The sequence below is a fragment of the Chiloscyllium punctatum genome, chromosome 4 (assembly GCF_047496795.1).
Source record: "Chiloscyllium punctatum isolate Juve2018m chromosome 4, sChiPun1.3, whole genome shotgun sequence".
NCBI lineage: Eukaryota > Metazoa > Chordata > Chondrichthyes > Orectolobiformes > Hemiscylliidae > Chiloscyllium > Chiloscyllium punctatum.
Genome location: NC_092742.1, coordinates 22,139,033 through 22,157,329, shown reverse-complemented (window position 1 = coordinate 22,157,329; position 18,297 = coordinate 22,139,033). Strand labels below are relative to the sequence as shown.

The 18,297-nt window shown below is 44.6% G+C and overlaps 1 protein-coding gene across 2 annotated transcripts in view; it reads left to right on the top strand.

Moving 5' to 3' along the window:
* The window catches only part of LOC140476123 (prospero homeobox protein 1-like), a 110,047-nt gene that overhangs the window by 13,628 nt on the left and 78,122 nt on the right, over nucleotides 1-18,297 (top strand). For both annotated transcript variants that reach the window (XM_072568234.1, XM_072568235.1), the window contains exon 3: nucleotides 17,829-18,023. In XM_072568234.1, the coding sequence (XP_072424335.1) occupies nucleotides 17,829-18,023 (195 nt within the window). The remainder of the gene's footprint in view (nucleotides 1-17,828; nucleotides 18,024-18,297) is intronic.

Here is an 18,297-nt window from a genome sequence, read left to right as displayed (position 1 = left end):
TGCTTTAGAAAATGTCTATCAGATCTCCTCTTAGTCTTCACCTCTCCAAGTAAAACAGTCCCAATATGTCCAATCTGTGCTCTTAAAGTCATAGAGCCATAGAGATGTACAGCGTGGAAACAGACCCTTTGGTCAAACTCATCCATGCCGACCAGATATCCCAACCCACTCTAGTCCCTCCTGCCAGTACCTGGACAATATCACTCCAAACCCTTTTATTCATATACTCAGCCAGACGCCCTTTAAATATTGCAGTTGTACCACCACATCCTCTGGAAGCTTATTCCATACACGTACCACCCTCTGCTTGAAAAAGTTGCCCCTTAGGTCTCTTTTTATATCTTTCCCCTCTCACCCTAAACCTATGCCCTCTAGTTCCTGACTCCCCCACCTCAGGGAAGAGACTTTGTCTATTTATTCTATCCATGCCCCTCATGATTTTATAAACCTCTATAAGGTCACCCCTCAGCCTCCGACACTCCAGGGAAAATAGCCCCACTTTATTCAACCTCTCCCTATAGCTCAAATCCTCCAACCCTGGCAACATCCTTGTGAATCTTTTCTGAATCCTTTCAAGTTTCACAACATCTTTCCAATAGGAAGGAGACCAGAATTGCATGCAACATTCCAAAAGTGGCCTAACCAATGTCCTGTACAGCCGCAACATGACCTCCCAACTCCTGTACTCAATACTCTGACCAATAAAAGAAAGCATATCAAACGCCTTCTTCACTATCCTAACCACCTGCCACTCCACTTTCAAGGAGCTATGAACCTGCACTCCAAGGTCTCTTTGTTCAGCAACACTCCCTAGGACCTTACCATTAAGTGTATAAGTCCTGCTATGATTTGCTTTCCCAAAATGCAGCACCTTGCATTTATCTGAATTAAACTCCATCTGCCACTTCTCAGCCAATTGGCCCATCTGATCAAGATCCTGTTGTAATCTGAGGTAACATTCTTTGCTTTCCACTACACCTCCAATTTTGGTCTCATCTGCAAACTTACTAACTGTACATCTTATGCTCACATCCAAATCATTAATATAAATTACGAAAAATGGTGGACCCAGCACCGATCCTTGTGGCACTCCACTGCTCACAGGATTCCAGTCTGAAAAACAACCCTCCACCACCACCCTCTGTCTTCTATCTTTGAGCCAGTTCTGTATCCAAATAGCTAGTTCTCTCTGTATTCAGTGAGATCGGACCTTGCCAACCAGTCTCCCATGGGAAACCTTGTTGAACGCCTTACTGAAGTCCATATTAGATTAGATTAGATTACTTACAGTGTGGAAACAGGCCCTTCGGCCCAACAAGTCCACACCGCCCCGCCGAAGCGTAACCCACCCATACCCCTACATCTACATCTACCCCTTACCTAACACTACGGGCAATTTAGCATGGCCAATTCACCTGACCTGCACATCTTTGGACTGTGGGAGGAAACCGGAGCACCCAGAGGAAACCCATGCAGACACGGGGAGAACGTGCAAACTCCACACAGTCAGTCGCCTGAGGCGGGAATTGAACCCGGGTCTCCGGCGCTGTGAGGCAGCAGTGCTAACCACTGTGCCACCGTGCCGCCCACAATATAGATCACGTCCACTGCTCTGCCCTCATTAATCCTCTTTGTTACTTCTTAACTGAACTTTCTCATCCCTGGAACCATTCTCTGAATACAAGAGCAGAGATGTATTGCTGAGGCTATATAAGGGGCTGGTCAGATTGCATTTGAAATGTTGTGAGCAGTTTTGGACCCTGTACCTAATGAAGGGTGAGTTGGCATTGGAGGGAGTCCAGAGGGGGTTTACAAGAATGCTCCTTTACAAGAACGAAGGGCTTGTCAAACGAGGGGTGGTTGCTGACTCTGGGTCTATACTCATGGAGTTTAGAAGGATAAGGGGGGATTTGATTGAAACTTAGAGAATTCTGGAAGGCCTGGATAGAGTGGACATGAAGATGATGTTTCCACTAGGAGAGGAAATTAGGACCTGAGGGAACAGCCTCAGAATGAAGTGACAACCCTTTTGATGTAAGGAGGAATTCTTTCAGCCACATGGTGGTTAATCCATAGAACTGTGGCACAGAGGGGTATGGAGGCCAAGTCATTGAGTGTACTTAAGATAGAGATAGGTTTCTTCTTAATAAAGGCATCAAGGGTTATGAGGAGAAGGCAGGAGAATGGGGTTGAGAAACGTATCAGTTACGATCGAATGTGGAGCAGATCGATGGGCTAAATAGTTTAATTCTGCTACTATGTCTTATGCTCTTATTCTCATCAACCATTATTTCCGATGTCTTTGCATCCTTCTTAAAGTATGGTGGTCAGAATTGTGTATAGTATTCCAGCTGGCTCAAGTCAGAGCATTCCCCAATACTGCAGGCCTGAATGGTAACAGTGACATACAGTCAGGGCAACCCCAGCTGTTTCAGTTTGAGCTTTTCCATGTGTTGTGTGAAATTATTTACTTATCATAAGCATCATTAAAACAGACTATCAGATAAATTATTTTCTGTTTTGGGGACTTTGCAACTTAATTATGCTTTTTCTACAATAGTGACTTTAAAAAGGGAACTACAGCAATGTAAGTCATTCTCTTACTGCCAGTTTCAAAGTAACTCTTCAAAATCCCAACCACATACGTGCAGAGATCCTGAATTCACTGATGGTTACATTTTCCAAGCTAAATCTAAAAAATTGTTAAAGGTAACTGGGTGAGAGTCTTCCTGTGGTTGTTAGCTTGATTGTTTTAATTACAATTTTATGGTGGGTCAGCCTATATGTGTCAGCAGTTGTTGCGCTTATGAAGTTATTTGGCTTCACATCACAAGCCTGCTGACTCACTGGCCTGGATTAGTGGGCCACAAAAGAAACAATTGCACTGATGGCAGAATGTGAGGCACCCAAGAATTGTAGGTCGACACTGGCAGCACAGTTTAAAAACTTATGGCTGTTCACTTTGAAGAAAAATTGTTGATAGTGGGAGAATCGCAAAAATAAAGTTGACGCAACTTACCTAACATCCAGCCCCTTTAATCTAGAGTACAGCTTCCACTCTAGCATTCTATCGAACAATCACTCCTTCGTCACAGATTAAGCAAGCTTGTGTCCAAACTTTGGTTGACCTGTTTCAACTGGAGAAGCGGCTGCTAATTCTAAGTGGGCAATGAGGGAAGAAGAGATGGTGATAGAATAGGTGATCACCATGTGACTTAAGTCATATTCATTTGTGAATCTTAATGGGTGCAAATGGCTTCCCTCTTTGCCTATTTAGGAATTATTCAATTGCACGTGAACCCATTAGAGATAGTTCAGTGTCATGAAATGGTACTGTGTCTGTGATAAGAGTTCTGTTTTACTCAGGGTCTCTTTCTCTCAATGTAAGTCTTTCCCTTTTAAGTACTACTTGTTGTGAAGCCAAGCAGTGCCGAAGAGGAAACATGGTGCTGAATTAATCAAAGCAATATTTGGGGGCCTACATTTATGTAGAACCTTTCATAATCTGCACATCCTAAAATTCTTTACAGTCAACAAAGTTCTTTTGAAATCTGGTTGTTATTGCACTGTCGTAAATGCAGCAGCTAATATAACTGCAGCAAGGTTCCTCAAACAGCATTTTGATAATGACAGAGTAATTTATGTTGGTTGAAGGTTAACTCATTACCAGGACAGTGGGGATAGCATCTTTGCTCTTAGAATTGTGTTTTTATTTGCAGCACAGAAACCATTCAGACTTAAAAGTGTTAAAATTAATGTTTGACATGAGCTACCTCACATCATACTCCATCTCGCCCAATCAGAATATCCTTCTATTCATCTCTCTCTCTCTCATGTACTCAAATGACAGGGCCGATGACCAAGGGGGAAAAGCCTGTGATACTTGGAAATGGAAATGGGTATACAGCACCTTCATTTTGAAGTATAGCAGATACGTATAATCTCATTCACCAGTTTTACTTTGTGGGTAGTTTGCAGTTTAATGCCTCATCACAAAAGATACTATGATCGGCACTGCTGCATTCGCTCAGTATGGGGCTGGGTTGGCAGTCTAGATTGTTGTGTTGACATCGCTGGAGCTGGACTTGAACCTCCAACCTCTGATTCAGAAGCAAGATTGTTACCAATGAGCCATGGTAGAAACTATTAGTAATACTGTAAATTACTAGCTTACCACTGTGCAAAGCCAGGGGAAGGGAGAAGCTAGAGCCTGAACAACTCTCCATTGTTTTGTGGTACACTTCATGTAGTCAGCCCCCAGTCAGCATTCCAGATCATGAGCAAAGATTAAATGTTTTGGGCAAGGTACCAGAGGAGTCTGGGAAGAATCTTCTGCGGTCAGAACACATTTGTCTGCGGGCTTCTATTAGAGTCATAGAGATGTACAGCACAGAAACAGACACTTTGGTCCAACTCATCCACGCTGACCAGATATCCCAACCTAATCTCACCCCATTTGCCTGCACTTGGCCCATATCCCTCTAAACCCTTCCTATTCATATACCAATCCAGATGCCTTTTAATGTTGCAATTGTACCAGCCTCCACCACTTCCTCTGGCAGCTCATTCCATACAAGCACCACCCTGTGTGAAAAAGTTGCCCCTTAGATCCATTTCCCCTCTCATCCTAAACCTAAGCCCTCGAGTTCTGAAATGAAATAAAAGCACCAAAAAACAAAGAGTGCTTTACAATTCACCCAAACTTGAAAACTAAAACAAAGCAGTGCTGTTCTTTTTGATTCTGAAGTTCTCTATCAAGTTATTTCAGGTATCAGCCCACAACCCACAGCAATCATATTTCTGTGGTCTCAGGACTCTGTACACTCAAGATATATTTATGTTGCTTTCTGAAATAAGCAGCCAGTACTGGTGAGTGGGGTGAAATTCCCACAACTTGTGTTTTGAGTGGGAAGTAACTCAGAATTAAGGTGAGTAATTTTTTAAAAAAATCTTGTGAATACTCTGACTTAGGTTGAACCCAGTGCATTAATAGTAAGCAACACTTATATTTATGCTAAGACCATTATTTTAAGATAAATTGATTAATCTATGCGATAATTCTTCAAATGTTGGCATTAGGCTCCAGATGATCGTAAGGAGACAGTCACTGCTACAGGGAGAGTGATATTGTTACTAGACTAGTGATCCACAGACCCATGTAATGTTCTGGGAACCTGCGTTTGCATCTCACAACAGCAGATGGTGGAAGGTGAATTTAATTTCTGAATTCAAATTAGAATTTCATGTCTAATGGTGACTGTGAAATGGTTGTCGTAAAAGCCCAACTGAATCATTAATGTCCTTTAGGGAAGGAAACTGCCATGCTCACTTAGTCTGGCCTACATGTGATTCCAGACCACAGCAATGTGACTGACTCACAACTATCCTCTGAAATGGCCAAGCAAGCCACTCAGTTGAATCAACTGCTAGAAGGGAGAAAAGGAATGACAACCAGATGGACAACCAGGCATCAAAAAAAGGCACCAGACTCAACAATGGCAGAAACAGTCTTGTCAATCTTGCAAAGCTCTTCTCACAAACATTTAGAGGCTTGTGTCAAAAGTGGGAGAACTGTGCCCATGGATACCCCTTTGTTCTGAAGGAAGTGGGAGGTTTTGAAAGAGAAATTGTTGAGGGTCAGGACCAGTTCCCCCAGTTGAATGTTGGCAGTGGGGTACTGGTTGGGTCGGCAGGACAGGAAGAAATGGTGGGCTTGGAGGCCTTTGCCATGGTGGATGGATGTGTGTAGGGACTGGATGTCCATGGGGAAGATGAGGCATTGGGGGCTAGGGCCATGGGCACCATCTGGGCCCCAGCTATGTATCTTTGAAGGATACATGGAACTGTCTATCCTCTGCAGTTAGACCGGCAACATCCCCACCTCTTCCTCCGCTACACTGATGTCTGTATCGGCACCACCTTGTACTCTCACAAGGAGATGGAACAGTTCATCAACTTCACTAACACCTTCCACCCTGACCTTAAGTTCACCTGTACCTTCTCAGACACCTTCCTCTCCTTCCTGGACCTCTCTATCTCTGGCAACCAACTGAACACGAACATCTATTTCATACCCACCAACCCCAATAGCAGCCTGGACTATACCTCATCCCATGCCCCCCCCCCGCCCCCCCCCATATGAATTCCTCTGCCACTGCCATATCTGCTCCCAGGAGGAGCAATTTCTCTCCAGAACATCCCAGATGGCCTCCTACTTCAAGGAGCGCAATTTGCCCTCCCACATTGTCAACAAGGCCCTCCCGTGCATCTCCTCCACCTCCTGCACCTCTGCCCTTGAACTCCACCCCTCCATCTACAACAAGGATAGAAGATACCCAGTTCCCACCTTCCACCCCACTAATAGAGTCACAGAGTCATAGAGATGTACAGCATGGAAATAGACCCTTCGGTCCACCCCGTCCATGCTGACCAAATATCCCAACCCAATCTAGTCCCAGCTGCCAGCACCCGGCCCATATCCCTCCAAACCCTTCTTATTCATATACCCATCCAAATGCCTCTTAAATGTTGCAATTGTACCAGCCTCCACCACATCCTCTGGCAGCTCATTCCATACACGTACCACCCTCTGTGTGAAAAAGTTGCCCCTTAGGTCTCTTTTATATCTTTCCCCTCTCACCCTAAACCTATGCCCTCTAGTTCTGGACTCCCCGAGCCCAGGGAAAAGACTTTGTCTATTTATCCTATCCATGCCCCTCATAACTTTGTAAACCTCTATAAGGTCACCCCTCAGCCTCCGACGCTCCAGGGAAAACAGCCCCAGCCTGTTCAGCCTCTCCCCGTAGCTCAGATCCTCCAACCCTGGCAACATCCTTGCAAATCTTTTCTGAACCTTTTCAAGTTTCACAATATCTTTCCAATAGGAAGGAGACCAGAATTGCACACAATATTCCAACAGTGGCCTAACCAATGTCCTGTACAGCCACAACATGACCTCCCAACTCCTGTACTCAATACTCTGACCAATAAAGGAAAGCATATCAAACGCCTTCTTCACTATCCTATCTACCTGCGACTCCACTTTCAAGGAACTATGAACCTGCACTCCAAGGTCTCTTTGTTCAGCAACACTCCCTAGGACCTTACCATTAAGTGTATAAGTCCTGCTAAGATTTGCTTTCCCAAAATGCAGCACCTTGCATTTATCTGAATTAAACTCCAACTGCCACTTCTCAGTCCATTGCCGATCTGGTCCAGATCCTGTTGTAATCTGAGGTAACCCTCTTCACTGTCCACTACACCTCCAATTTTGGTGTCATCTGCAAACTTACTAACTGTACCTCTTATGCTCGCATCCAAATCATTTATGTAAATGACAAAAAGTCTAGCACCGATCCTTGTGGCACTCCACTGGTCACAGGCCTCCAGGCTGAAAAACAACCCTCCACTACTTCCCTCTGCCTTCTACCTTTGAGCCAGTTCTGTATCCAAATGGCTAGTTCTCACTGTATTCCATGAGATCTAACCTTGCTAATCAGTCTCCCATGGGGAACCTTGTCGAACGCCATACTGAAGTCCATATAGATCACACCTGCAGCTCTGCCCTCATCAATCTTCTTTGGTACTTCTTCAAAAAACTCAATCAAGTTTGTGAGACATGATTTCCCATGAACAAATCCATGTTGACTATCCCGAATCAGTCCTTGCCTTTCCAAATACATGTATATCCTGTCCCTCAGGATTCCCTCCAACAACTTGCCCACCACCGAGGTCAGGCTCACCGGTCTATAGTTCCCTGGCTTGTCTTTACTGCCCTTCTTAAACAGTGGCACCACGTTTGCCAACCTCCAGTCTTCCGGCACCTCACCTGTGACTATCGATGATACAAATATCTCAGCAAGAGGCCCAGCAATCACTTCTCTAGCTTCCCACAGAGTTCTAGGGTACACCTGATCATATCCGGATGCAATCCATTATTCTCTGCCAGTTCCGTCACCTACAATCAGACTCCACCACCAGAGACATTATTTCCCTCCCCAACCCTATTTGTATTCCGCAGAGACCATTCCCTCCATGACTCCCTTGTTAGGTCCACGACTCCCATCAGCTCACCCTCCACACCTGGCACCTTTGCTTTTAACCACAAGAAGTGTAAAACCCATGCCCACACTTTCCTCCTCACGTCCGTCCAAGGCCCCAAAGGATCTTTTCACATCCGCAGAAATTTTCCTGCACATCCACCCACCTCATATATGTGTCCATTGCTCTTGATATGGTCTTCTCCACATCCATGAGACAGCACACCAATTCGCAGAGCATTTCAAGGAACATCTCTGGGGCACACGTTCCCAACAACCTCACCGTCCTGTGGCCGACCTCTTCAGCTCCCCCTCCCACTCCATCAAGACATGTAAGTCATGGGCCTCTTACACTAACAAATCCAAGCCACCGAACGACTGGAGGAAGAACACCCCGTCTTCCACCTTAGACCCCTCCAACTACACAACATCTACGTCAACTTCACTAGTTTCCAAATCTACCTTATCCCAGATTATCCCAGATCCAACTCTCCAACTTGGCACTGCCATCTTGACCTGTCCTGCCTGTCCATCTTCCTTCCTACCTATCTGCTCTAGCCTCTCCACCAACCTATCACAATCACCCTCCACCTGCATCCACCTGTTGCCTTCCCAGCTACTTTCCCCCAAGCCCCATTCCCACATTCCTATTTACCTCTCAGCCCCCTTCCCCCCACATTCCTAATGCCCAAAACATTGACTGTCCCGCTCCTCAAATGCTGCCTGACCTGCTGTGCTTTTCTAGCGCCATACTTTTTGACTCTGACTCTCCAGCATCTGGAGTCCTCAGTTTCCCCCAATAAGCTGACATAGCCATACTCAAGCACACCTTGCACACAACATCCCAGACAACACCATCCTATCCTGACCCACCAGCAGGGCAGATGCAGCAGAGGTGGCGGCACAGTGGTATATAGTCAGGAGGCATTTGCCCCAAGGAGTCCTGAACATTGACTCCAACCCATTAAGTCTCATGGCATCGAGTCAAACATGGGCAAGGAAACCTCCGACTGATTAAGCACACCATCCTCTCTCAGCTAATGAATCAGTGCTTCTCTATTTTGAACAATATTTTGAAGGAAACACTGAGAGTAGCAAGAGTGCAAAATATACTGTGGGTAGAGGTCTACAATATCTACAATCAAGGTTGGCTTGGCAGCATCACCACTGATTGAGCTGATCAGGTCCTAAAGGACATTGCTACAGGACTGGATCTGTGGCTGTTGATGAGGAAACTAACAAGAGGCAAAAAGCATACTTGAACTTATCATCACCAATCTGCCTGCTGCATATGCAATTGTCCATGAAAGTGGTGGTGAGAGTGACCTCCACACATGTTTGTTGAGAATATCCACCTTTTTATTGTGTGACACTATTTCTGTGCAAAAAGGGACAGACTTAGAACCGACTGAGCAATTCAATTCAATGGGGTGCTGTGGGCCCTCAGCGATGGCCAAATTGTACTCCAACACAATCTGCACCTTCGTGGCCCACAAATCCCACCAATCAACCATACAATAAAACCAGGGAACCAACCCTGGTTCAATGGAGAGTGCAGAAGGGCATACCAGGAGCAGCACCAGGCAGAACTAAAAGTGAGGTATCAACCTGAAGAAGTCAACAAATAAGACTACCTGCATGCCAGATAGCCATAAGCAACAAGTGAAAGACAGATCTAAGCTTTACAGTCCTGACACATCCTGTTATGAATGGTGGTGGACAACTAAACAACTCACTGGAGGAGGAGGTGCCATAAATATCCACATCCCCAATGATAGAAGAGCCCATCATGTCATTGCAAAAGGTAAGACTGAAGCACTGACTGCAACCTTCGGCCAGAAGTAATGAGTGAATGATCCATCTCTGTCTCCTCCAATGGTCCCAGAATTAAAGATATCAGTTTTCAGCCAATTTGATTCACTCTATGTGATGTCAAGAAACAATTGGAGACACTGGATACTGCAAAGACCATGGGCCCAGACAACATTCCAGCAATAATACTGAAGACTTGTGCGCCAGAGCTTGCCAATCCCTAAGCCAAGCTGTTTCAGGGCATCTGTAAGCCTGACATCTCTCTAATCTCCCAGGCATGTCCCGTCCACACAAAGCAGGACATATCCAACCTGGCCAATTATCCCAACATCTTGATCATCAGTAAAGTAATGGAAGATATCATCAACAGTGTTATCAAAGAGCAGTTGCTCAGCAACAACCTTCTCATTGTTGCCTAGTTTGGGCTCCACCAAGGCCACTCTGCTCCTGACATCATTACAGCCTTAGTCCAAAGATGGACAAATAGGCTGAATTCCATAGGTAAGTTGAGAGTGACATTTGACCGAGTGCGGCATGAAGGAGCCCTAGCAAAACTGGAATCAGCAGGAAATCTCTCCACTGGTTGGAGTCATGCCAGGCACAAAGAAAGATGGTGTGGTTGTTGGGAGTCAATCATTGCAGCTCCAGGACATTTCTACAGGGATTTGTAAGGGTAGTGTCCTATTCCAATCATCTTCAGCTACTACATCAATGACCTTCCCTGCATGATAATGTTAGAAGTGGGCATGTTCACTGTGCAGTCATCAATGTTCAGCACCACTTTTGACTCCTAGACACTGAAGCAGTCCAGGTCCTAATGCGACACTATCTAGACAACGTGCAAAGTTAAATTGACAAGTAATAGTAATATTCATGCCAAATACTAGGCAATGACCATTTCCAAGAAGAGAACATTTATCATTGGCCCTTGATATTCACTGGTACTGAGACTTTCACTACCAAAATCCTGGAGTTCACCATTGACAGAAACTGAACTGAAGTCGTCACATAAATACTGCGACTATGAAAACAGGTCAGAAGTCAGGAGCCTTGCACTGAGTGACTCCCCTCCTTTCTTCACAAAGCCTGTACATCATCTACACGTCAGGAGTGCGATGGAATACTCCTAATTTGTCTGGATGGGTTCAACTCCAACAACACTCAAAAGTTCCTTTGTTCAAAGCCCCTTACAACAAAGATTAGATCTCCAGTTGTGAAGAATGGTCACTGGACCTGAAACATTAACTCTGAATTCTCTCATAGATGCTGCTAGACATGCTGAGATTTTCCAGCAATTTCTGTTTTTATTTTCCAAAATTCTGTAGATTGGGGAAAATTCCATTAGATTGGGAAATAGTGAGTGCAATTCCTTTATTCAAAAGGGAACAGACGTAAAAAGCAGGAAACTACAGTCCAGTTAGTTTAACATCTGAAATAGTTCAAAGCTATTATTAAAGACATTATAGAAGAGCACTTAGTAAAATTCAAGATAATCGGGCAATGTAGATATTCTTTTGCAAAAGGGAAATCATGTTTAACCATATTATTGGAGTTCTTCGAAGACATAATATGTATTGTGGTTAAAATTGAACTAGTGGAAGTACTATACTTAGATTTACAGCACATAGTTGATGAGGCACCACATTAAACGTTATTGTGGAAAATATAAGCTCGTGGTATTGGGTACGATATGGTTGTCTAATTTCCTGATGGCACAAAGGTAGGTAACAAAGTAAACTGTGAAAAGGACATAATGAGGCTATAAATGGATACGGCAATATTAAGTGAGTGGGAAAACATCTGACAAATTAAATACAATGTGGGAAAATGTGAAATCATCCATTTTGGCAGAATCGTAGAATCCCTACAATGTGGAAGCAGGCCATTTGGTCTATCAGATCCATGCTGATCTTCCAAAGAGCATCCCACCCCGACCCAATCCCTTATTCTATCCCTGTAACTCTGCATTTCCCATGGCTAATCCATCCAGTCTGCATATCCCTGGGCAATTTAGCATGGCCAATCCATTCAATCTGCATATTTTTGGATTAAAATATGTGAATTGTAATTGATTGCAAAACTCTGAGATGAAGTGTAATCTGGGTAATCTAGTGCATGAATTGCAAAATGTTAGTATTCAGATGCAATAAATGATAACATTCTATTACCTTTCATAATTATTTGCTGTAAGGAGAATTTAATACAAAATAGTGAGGTTATGTTTCTGTTATACAGTGCATTGGTGAAACTACATTTGAAGTGGTGAATACTGCATTAGCCTCCTTATTTAAGGATGTAAAAGCTAATACATGGAGGCGGGGTTGGGGGGTGTGTTTGAGTGGTATTACCTTTTGAGGACAGTGTATATCAGCTAGGTTTGTACCTGCTGGAGTTTAGAAGAGTAAGGTGCAACACTTGAAATATAGGAATCTAAGGGATCTTGATAAGGTGCATGTGGAAAGGATATTTCTTACTGTGGGAGAATGAAGGGACAATACAGGTCACTATTTAAAATCATTCAAGATCAAGATGAGGAGAACATTTTCTTTGTTGAGTACTTTGAATGTCTTCCTCAAACTGTGATAGAGGCAGCGTCTTTGAATATATTAAAAGCAGAGCTATATCAATTCTTAATAAACAAAGGATGGAAAATCAACAGGGGTGAGCAGTGGTGGAGTGATCAGATCATCCAGGATCTTATTGAATGATAAAGCAGGCTTGTGGGGCCCTGTGCTTTCTCCTGCTCCAACTTCAACGTGTGCCTCTCTAACCATTCTATAACATCCCCTTGTAACATCTATGCCAACTTATGTCAGGCCATACCCCTAATCACCACCCTTTGCTCTTACACTCTCATGCCAACTCACCTAACATCCAAATGGGCAGACCTCAGGACCCATGTCGAAATTAAATACAATAATGTTGTAAGTCTATGCTGATTTCATATTCTTAAAAAATGCAATGTTAAAATCTCATTAACTACATTTAAATTCCTTTAACAACCAAATCCCTTATAGGCAAATATTTTAATTCAAACCCCCCTATCAAAGTCTTTGGAACCACTTGGAGCTGTCAATCAAATTGTGAGCTGACAAGCATCTGGTTATGTTAATTGTAGATTGTGAAGTGAGCATGGAGCAAGAATCCGGTTTATGTAAACATACAGACGGAGTGAAACATCAGGTACTGATCTTTTAAAAACTCAACTTTGGTTATGGACCAGAAACTCAACTGGACTGACTACATAAACACAGTGGCTACAAGAGTAGGTCAGAGGTTAGGAATACTGCACCGAGTACCTCACCTCCTGACTCCACAAAGCTTGTCTGAGGCATAAGTCAGAATGTGATGGAATATTCCCCACCAGCTGGATAGGGGCAGTTCCAACACCACTCAAGAAGCTTGACACCAACCAGGACAAAGCAGCCCACTTGATTGGCACATCCACAAAACATCCACGCCCTCTACCACTGATGCTCAGTGGCAGTAGTGTGTATCATCTATAAGATACACTCCAGAAATTCACCAAAGATCCTTTGACAACACCTTCCAAACTCACGACCATTTCCATATAGAAGGATAAGAGTAGTAGATACATGGGAACACCACCAGCTGCAAGCTCCCCTCAAAGCCACTCACCATCCTGACTGAGAAATATATCACCATTCTTTCACTGCTGCTGAGTCAAAATCCTGGACTTCCTTTCCTGATGGCATTAGGGCCAACCCACATCAGGTGGATTGCAGTCATTCAAGAAGGCAGCTCATCACTACCTTCCCAGGGGCAACTAGAGATGGGCAATAAATCCAGCCAGCTAGCGGTGCCTATGCCCCATTAGTGAATAAAAAAAGTTTTTAAAAATTTGAATAACGGGATACTTTGCTATCTTAACAGCTTGATAGTTCTGATAGGCTGAACAGTTGCAATGTGTTCATTCACTTTTAATGCACATTCATTTCCATTTTTACCATTCCAAAGAAACATGATCCCTCCCAAAGAGTTCTGGATTAGTGGTGCTGGAAGAGCACAGCAGTTCAGGCAGCATCCAAGGAGCAGCGAAATCGACGTTTTGGGCAAAAGCCCTTCATCAGGAATAAAAGCAGAGAGCCTGAAGCGTGGAGAGATAAGCTAGAGGAGGGTGGGGGTGGGGAGAGAGTAGCATAGAGTACAATGGGTGAGTGGGGGAGGGGATGAAGGTGATAGGTCAGGGAGGAGAGGGTGGAGTGGATAGGTGGAAAAGGAGATAGGCAGGTAGGACAAGTCCGGACAAGTCATGGGGACAGTGCTGAGCTGGAAGTTTGGAACTAGGGTGAGGTGGGGGAAGGGGAAATGAGGAAACTGTTGAAGTCCACATTGATGCCCTGGGGTTGAAGTGTTCTGAGGCGGAAGATGAGGCGTTCTTCCTCCAGGCATCTGGTGGTGAGGGAGCGGCGGTGAAGGAGGCCCAGAACCTCCATGTCCTTGGCAGAGTGGGAGTGGGAGTTGAAACATTGGGCCACGGGGCAGTGTGGTTGATTGGTGCAAGTGTCCCAGAGGTGTGCCCTAAAGCGTTCTGCTAGGAGGCGCCCAGTCTCCCCAATGTAGAGGAGACCACATCGGGAGCAATGGATACAATAAATGATATTAGTGGATGTGCAGGTAAAACTTTGATGGATGTGGAAGGTTCCTTTAGGGCCTTGGATAGAGGTGAGGGCACAGGTTTTACAGTTCCTGCGGTGGCAGGGGAAAGTGCCAGGATGGGAGGGTGGGTTGTAGGGGGGCGTGGACCTGACCAGGTAGTCACGGAGGGAACGGTCTTTGCGGAAGGCGGAAAGAGGTGGGGAGGGAAATATATCCCTGTTGGTGGGGTCTTTTTGGAGGTGGCGGAAATGTCAGCGGATGATTTGGTTTATGCGAAGGTTGGTAGGGTGGAAGGTGAGCACCAAGGGCGTTCTGTCCTTGTTACGGTTGAAGTGGTGGGGTCTGAGGGCGGAGGTGCGGGATGTGGACGAGATTAGATTAGATTACATTACAGTGTGGAAACTGGCCCTTCGGCCCAACAAGTCCACACTGACCCACCGAAGTGCAACTCACCCATGCCCCTACATTTACCCCTTACCTAACACTACGGGCAATTTAGCATGACCAATTCACCTGACCTGCACATCTTAACTGTGGGAGGAAACCGGAGCACCCGGAGGAAACCCACGCAGACACTGCAAACTCCACACAGTCAGTCGCCTGAGGCGGGAATTGAACCCGGGTCTCAGGCGCTGTGAGGCAGCAGTGCTAACCACTGTCCCACTGTGCCACCCACACCATGCCGACACTTCTTCCCACCCTACCTCTTGCAAAAATGCCATCCCGTATTCCCAATTCCTCCGCCTCCGCTGTATCTGCTCCCAGGAAGACCAGTTCCACCACAGAACACACCAGATGGCCTCCTTCTTTAGAGACCGCAATTTCCCTTTCCACGTGGTTAAAGATGCCCTCCAACGCATCTCATCCACATCCCGCACCTCCGCTCTCAGACCCCACCCCTTCAACCGTAACAAAGACAGAACGCCCCTGGTGCTGACCTTCCACCCTACCAACCTTCGCATAAACCAAATCATCCGCCGACATTTCTGCCACCTCCAAAAAGACCCCCTACAACCCACCATCCCATCCTGGCACCTTCCCCTGCCACCGCAGGAACTGTAAAACCTGTGCCCACACCTCCTCTCTTACCTCTATTCAAGGCCCTAAAGGAACCTTCCACATCCATCAAAGTTTTACCTGCACATCCACTAATATCATTGATTGTATCCGTTGCTCCCGATGGGGTCTCCTGTACATTGGGGAGACTGGGCGCCTCCTAGCAGAGCGCTTTAGGGAACATCTCCGGGACACCTGTACCAATCAAGCACATTGCCCCGTGGCCCAACATTTCGACTCCCCCTCCCACTCTGCCGAGGACATGGAGATCCTGGACCTCCTTCACCGCCGCTCCCTCACCACCCGACGCCTGGAGGAAGAACGCCTCATCTTCCACCTCGGAACACTTCAACCCCAGGGCATCAATGTGGACTTCAACAGTTTCCTCATTTCCCCTTCCCCCACCTCACCCTAGTTCCAAACTTCCAGCTCAGCACTGTCCCCATGACTTGTCCTACCTGCCTATCTTCTTTTCCACCTATCCACTCCACCCTCTCCTCCTTGACCTATCACCTTCATCCCCTCCCCCACTCACCCATTGTACTCTATGCTACTTTCTCCCCACCCCACCCTCCTCTAGCTTATCTCTCCACGCTTCAGGCTCTCTGCTTTTATTCCTGATGAAGGGCTTTTGCCCAAAATGTCGATTTCTCTGCTCCTTGGATGCTGCCTGAACTGCTGTGCTCTTCCAGCACCACTAATCCAGAATCTGGTGTCCAGCATCTGCAGTCATTGTTTTTACCTTGTTGATTTTTTCCCTCCCAAAGGGTACCTGATCTCCCACAAAGAGGTCCTTGGACCTACCCAAAAAGAAATTTTGCCTCTTCAAAAGGAGACTCTACCTCTCCAAAGAGCTCCAATAAGTTTAAACCTTCTCTTGCAAAGTATAAAATCCACAAACTGTGCTCCCACCAATAAAAAATAGATCTGTTTGTCGGAGGTCGCATGTTTTCCCAAGGGTAGGATTCCACAATGGGGGCTTCAGTGATAAATTGACTAAGTGAGAGGTGTTCTCCACCATTACAAAAATTCAGGCCAAAGTTACAAGTTTTCAGTGCAACATAGAAAGTGCACAGAGCACTTAACGGGCTTCATCTCTCAATTAACTAGAAATTTGAAAGGGAGCGGTCCCTTTACACAATGTGATAATTTACAACAAGCCTCTTTCACTATTTGACATATACAATTGGAATTCCTATAGCTCCACCTGCTATGACTGGTTTTATCAGCCCCTGCTATTAAGGGCCAAAGCTATTTGCTTAACCTGTAAGCTTGATGCCCAAATAGCTATGCAGCACCCAGTACATAACATGTGAGTTCACAAATAGGCCCAAGTTTGTCATTTTCAGTTCTGAAATGTGTCCAATCTACCTCAAGATACCCTAGAATAGTCAGCTATCTCAAGAATTTGAGGAATAGGTAAAGCTACTGCCACACTTTGCTACTATACAGTCATAAAATGAGTATTATTCTCCATTAATAGGATACAGCTGTCTGGCTAAAAGGATATTCTACAAATAAGTAATGAGGTATGATGAATTTCAGTGCTGGTGCCGTGCTGGATACATAACCCATACATCCTAATGACTGGTGGGTCACAACAAGCAAAGATTATCCTCAAACAGCCTGTGCACTCAAAACGTGGAATATGGTGTTCAGCATTAAATGGTATTCCGCAATCACACAGCATTTACTGAACAATCCTGCGTGTGCTAAGAATTACAGTAAAAATCAGCTGAAGATTATCAATTCAGTTTGCAAGTTGGTTCATTCATGGGTGTGAGAAGCTACACATATTGAAATGCAGGGACTGGTTGGCTGCAGGAAAAGAATCTTGTCCATGGATTGTACCTTTTCAATTAAAACAAAGCTTGTGTTTTCTATGACAACTCCCAGACCAAATGAGAGTCCCCTTGTTATCTCGTCGGCACCATGTTTCTCATGGCAATAAACAATTGTTTCCTTTGAAATTACTGTGTCTGCCCAGATGAATCCAGCATGAAAACATTCAATAGCCTGTTCCTTTATCAGAAATACTATATGACCAAGCAACTATTTACATGGTTTTAAATACATCTCTGATACATATTATATATTTCCTTAATCATGAGATAATACTTACTTGTGAATTTTGGGACATTTATCAGATATTTGATATTGTCTTTGTCATCGTTTGTATATTTTTAATAAGTTCATTAATATATGATTTAACAAAAGGAATTAAGGACGTACGTATTAGGTGATGCAGAGACAGATCTGATTTGTAAAGACCAACTTCTCTTTAATCTGTTTTACCACCAGTTTAACAGATGCATCACATCACAGCTTATCAAATGGTTCAGCAATTTTCGAGAGTTTTACTATATCCAGATGGAGAAATTCGCCCGGCAGGCTGTAAATGATGGCATAACCAACGCCAATGACCTAAAAGTCACCAGAGACACTGAACTTTACCGTGCACTCAACATGCACTACAACAAAGCTAATGATTTTCAGGTCAGTCATTTACATTTACTTTGAAGATTTCTCTCTATATTGATATTGATATTTAGTAGACACTTGAACCTCATTTCACCATCCTGCGATCCACATATATCCACATAAATCCAGTAATTTATGGATAAAGCATGAAATACGTACTACAAACGATCATTTGATGTCTCAGCAAAGAAGTCAGTCATTGTCCCATCAATGTGTACTGGTGTTTCCCCATTTGGATGCAATCAAATCTTATTTATTCATGAAATGAACCAAAGAACTTCAAATACTG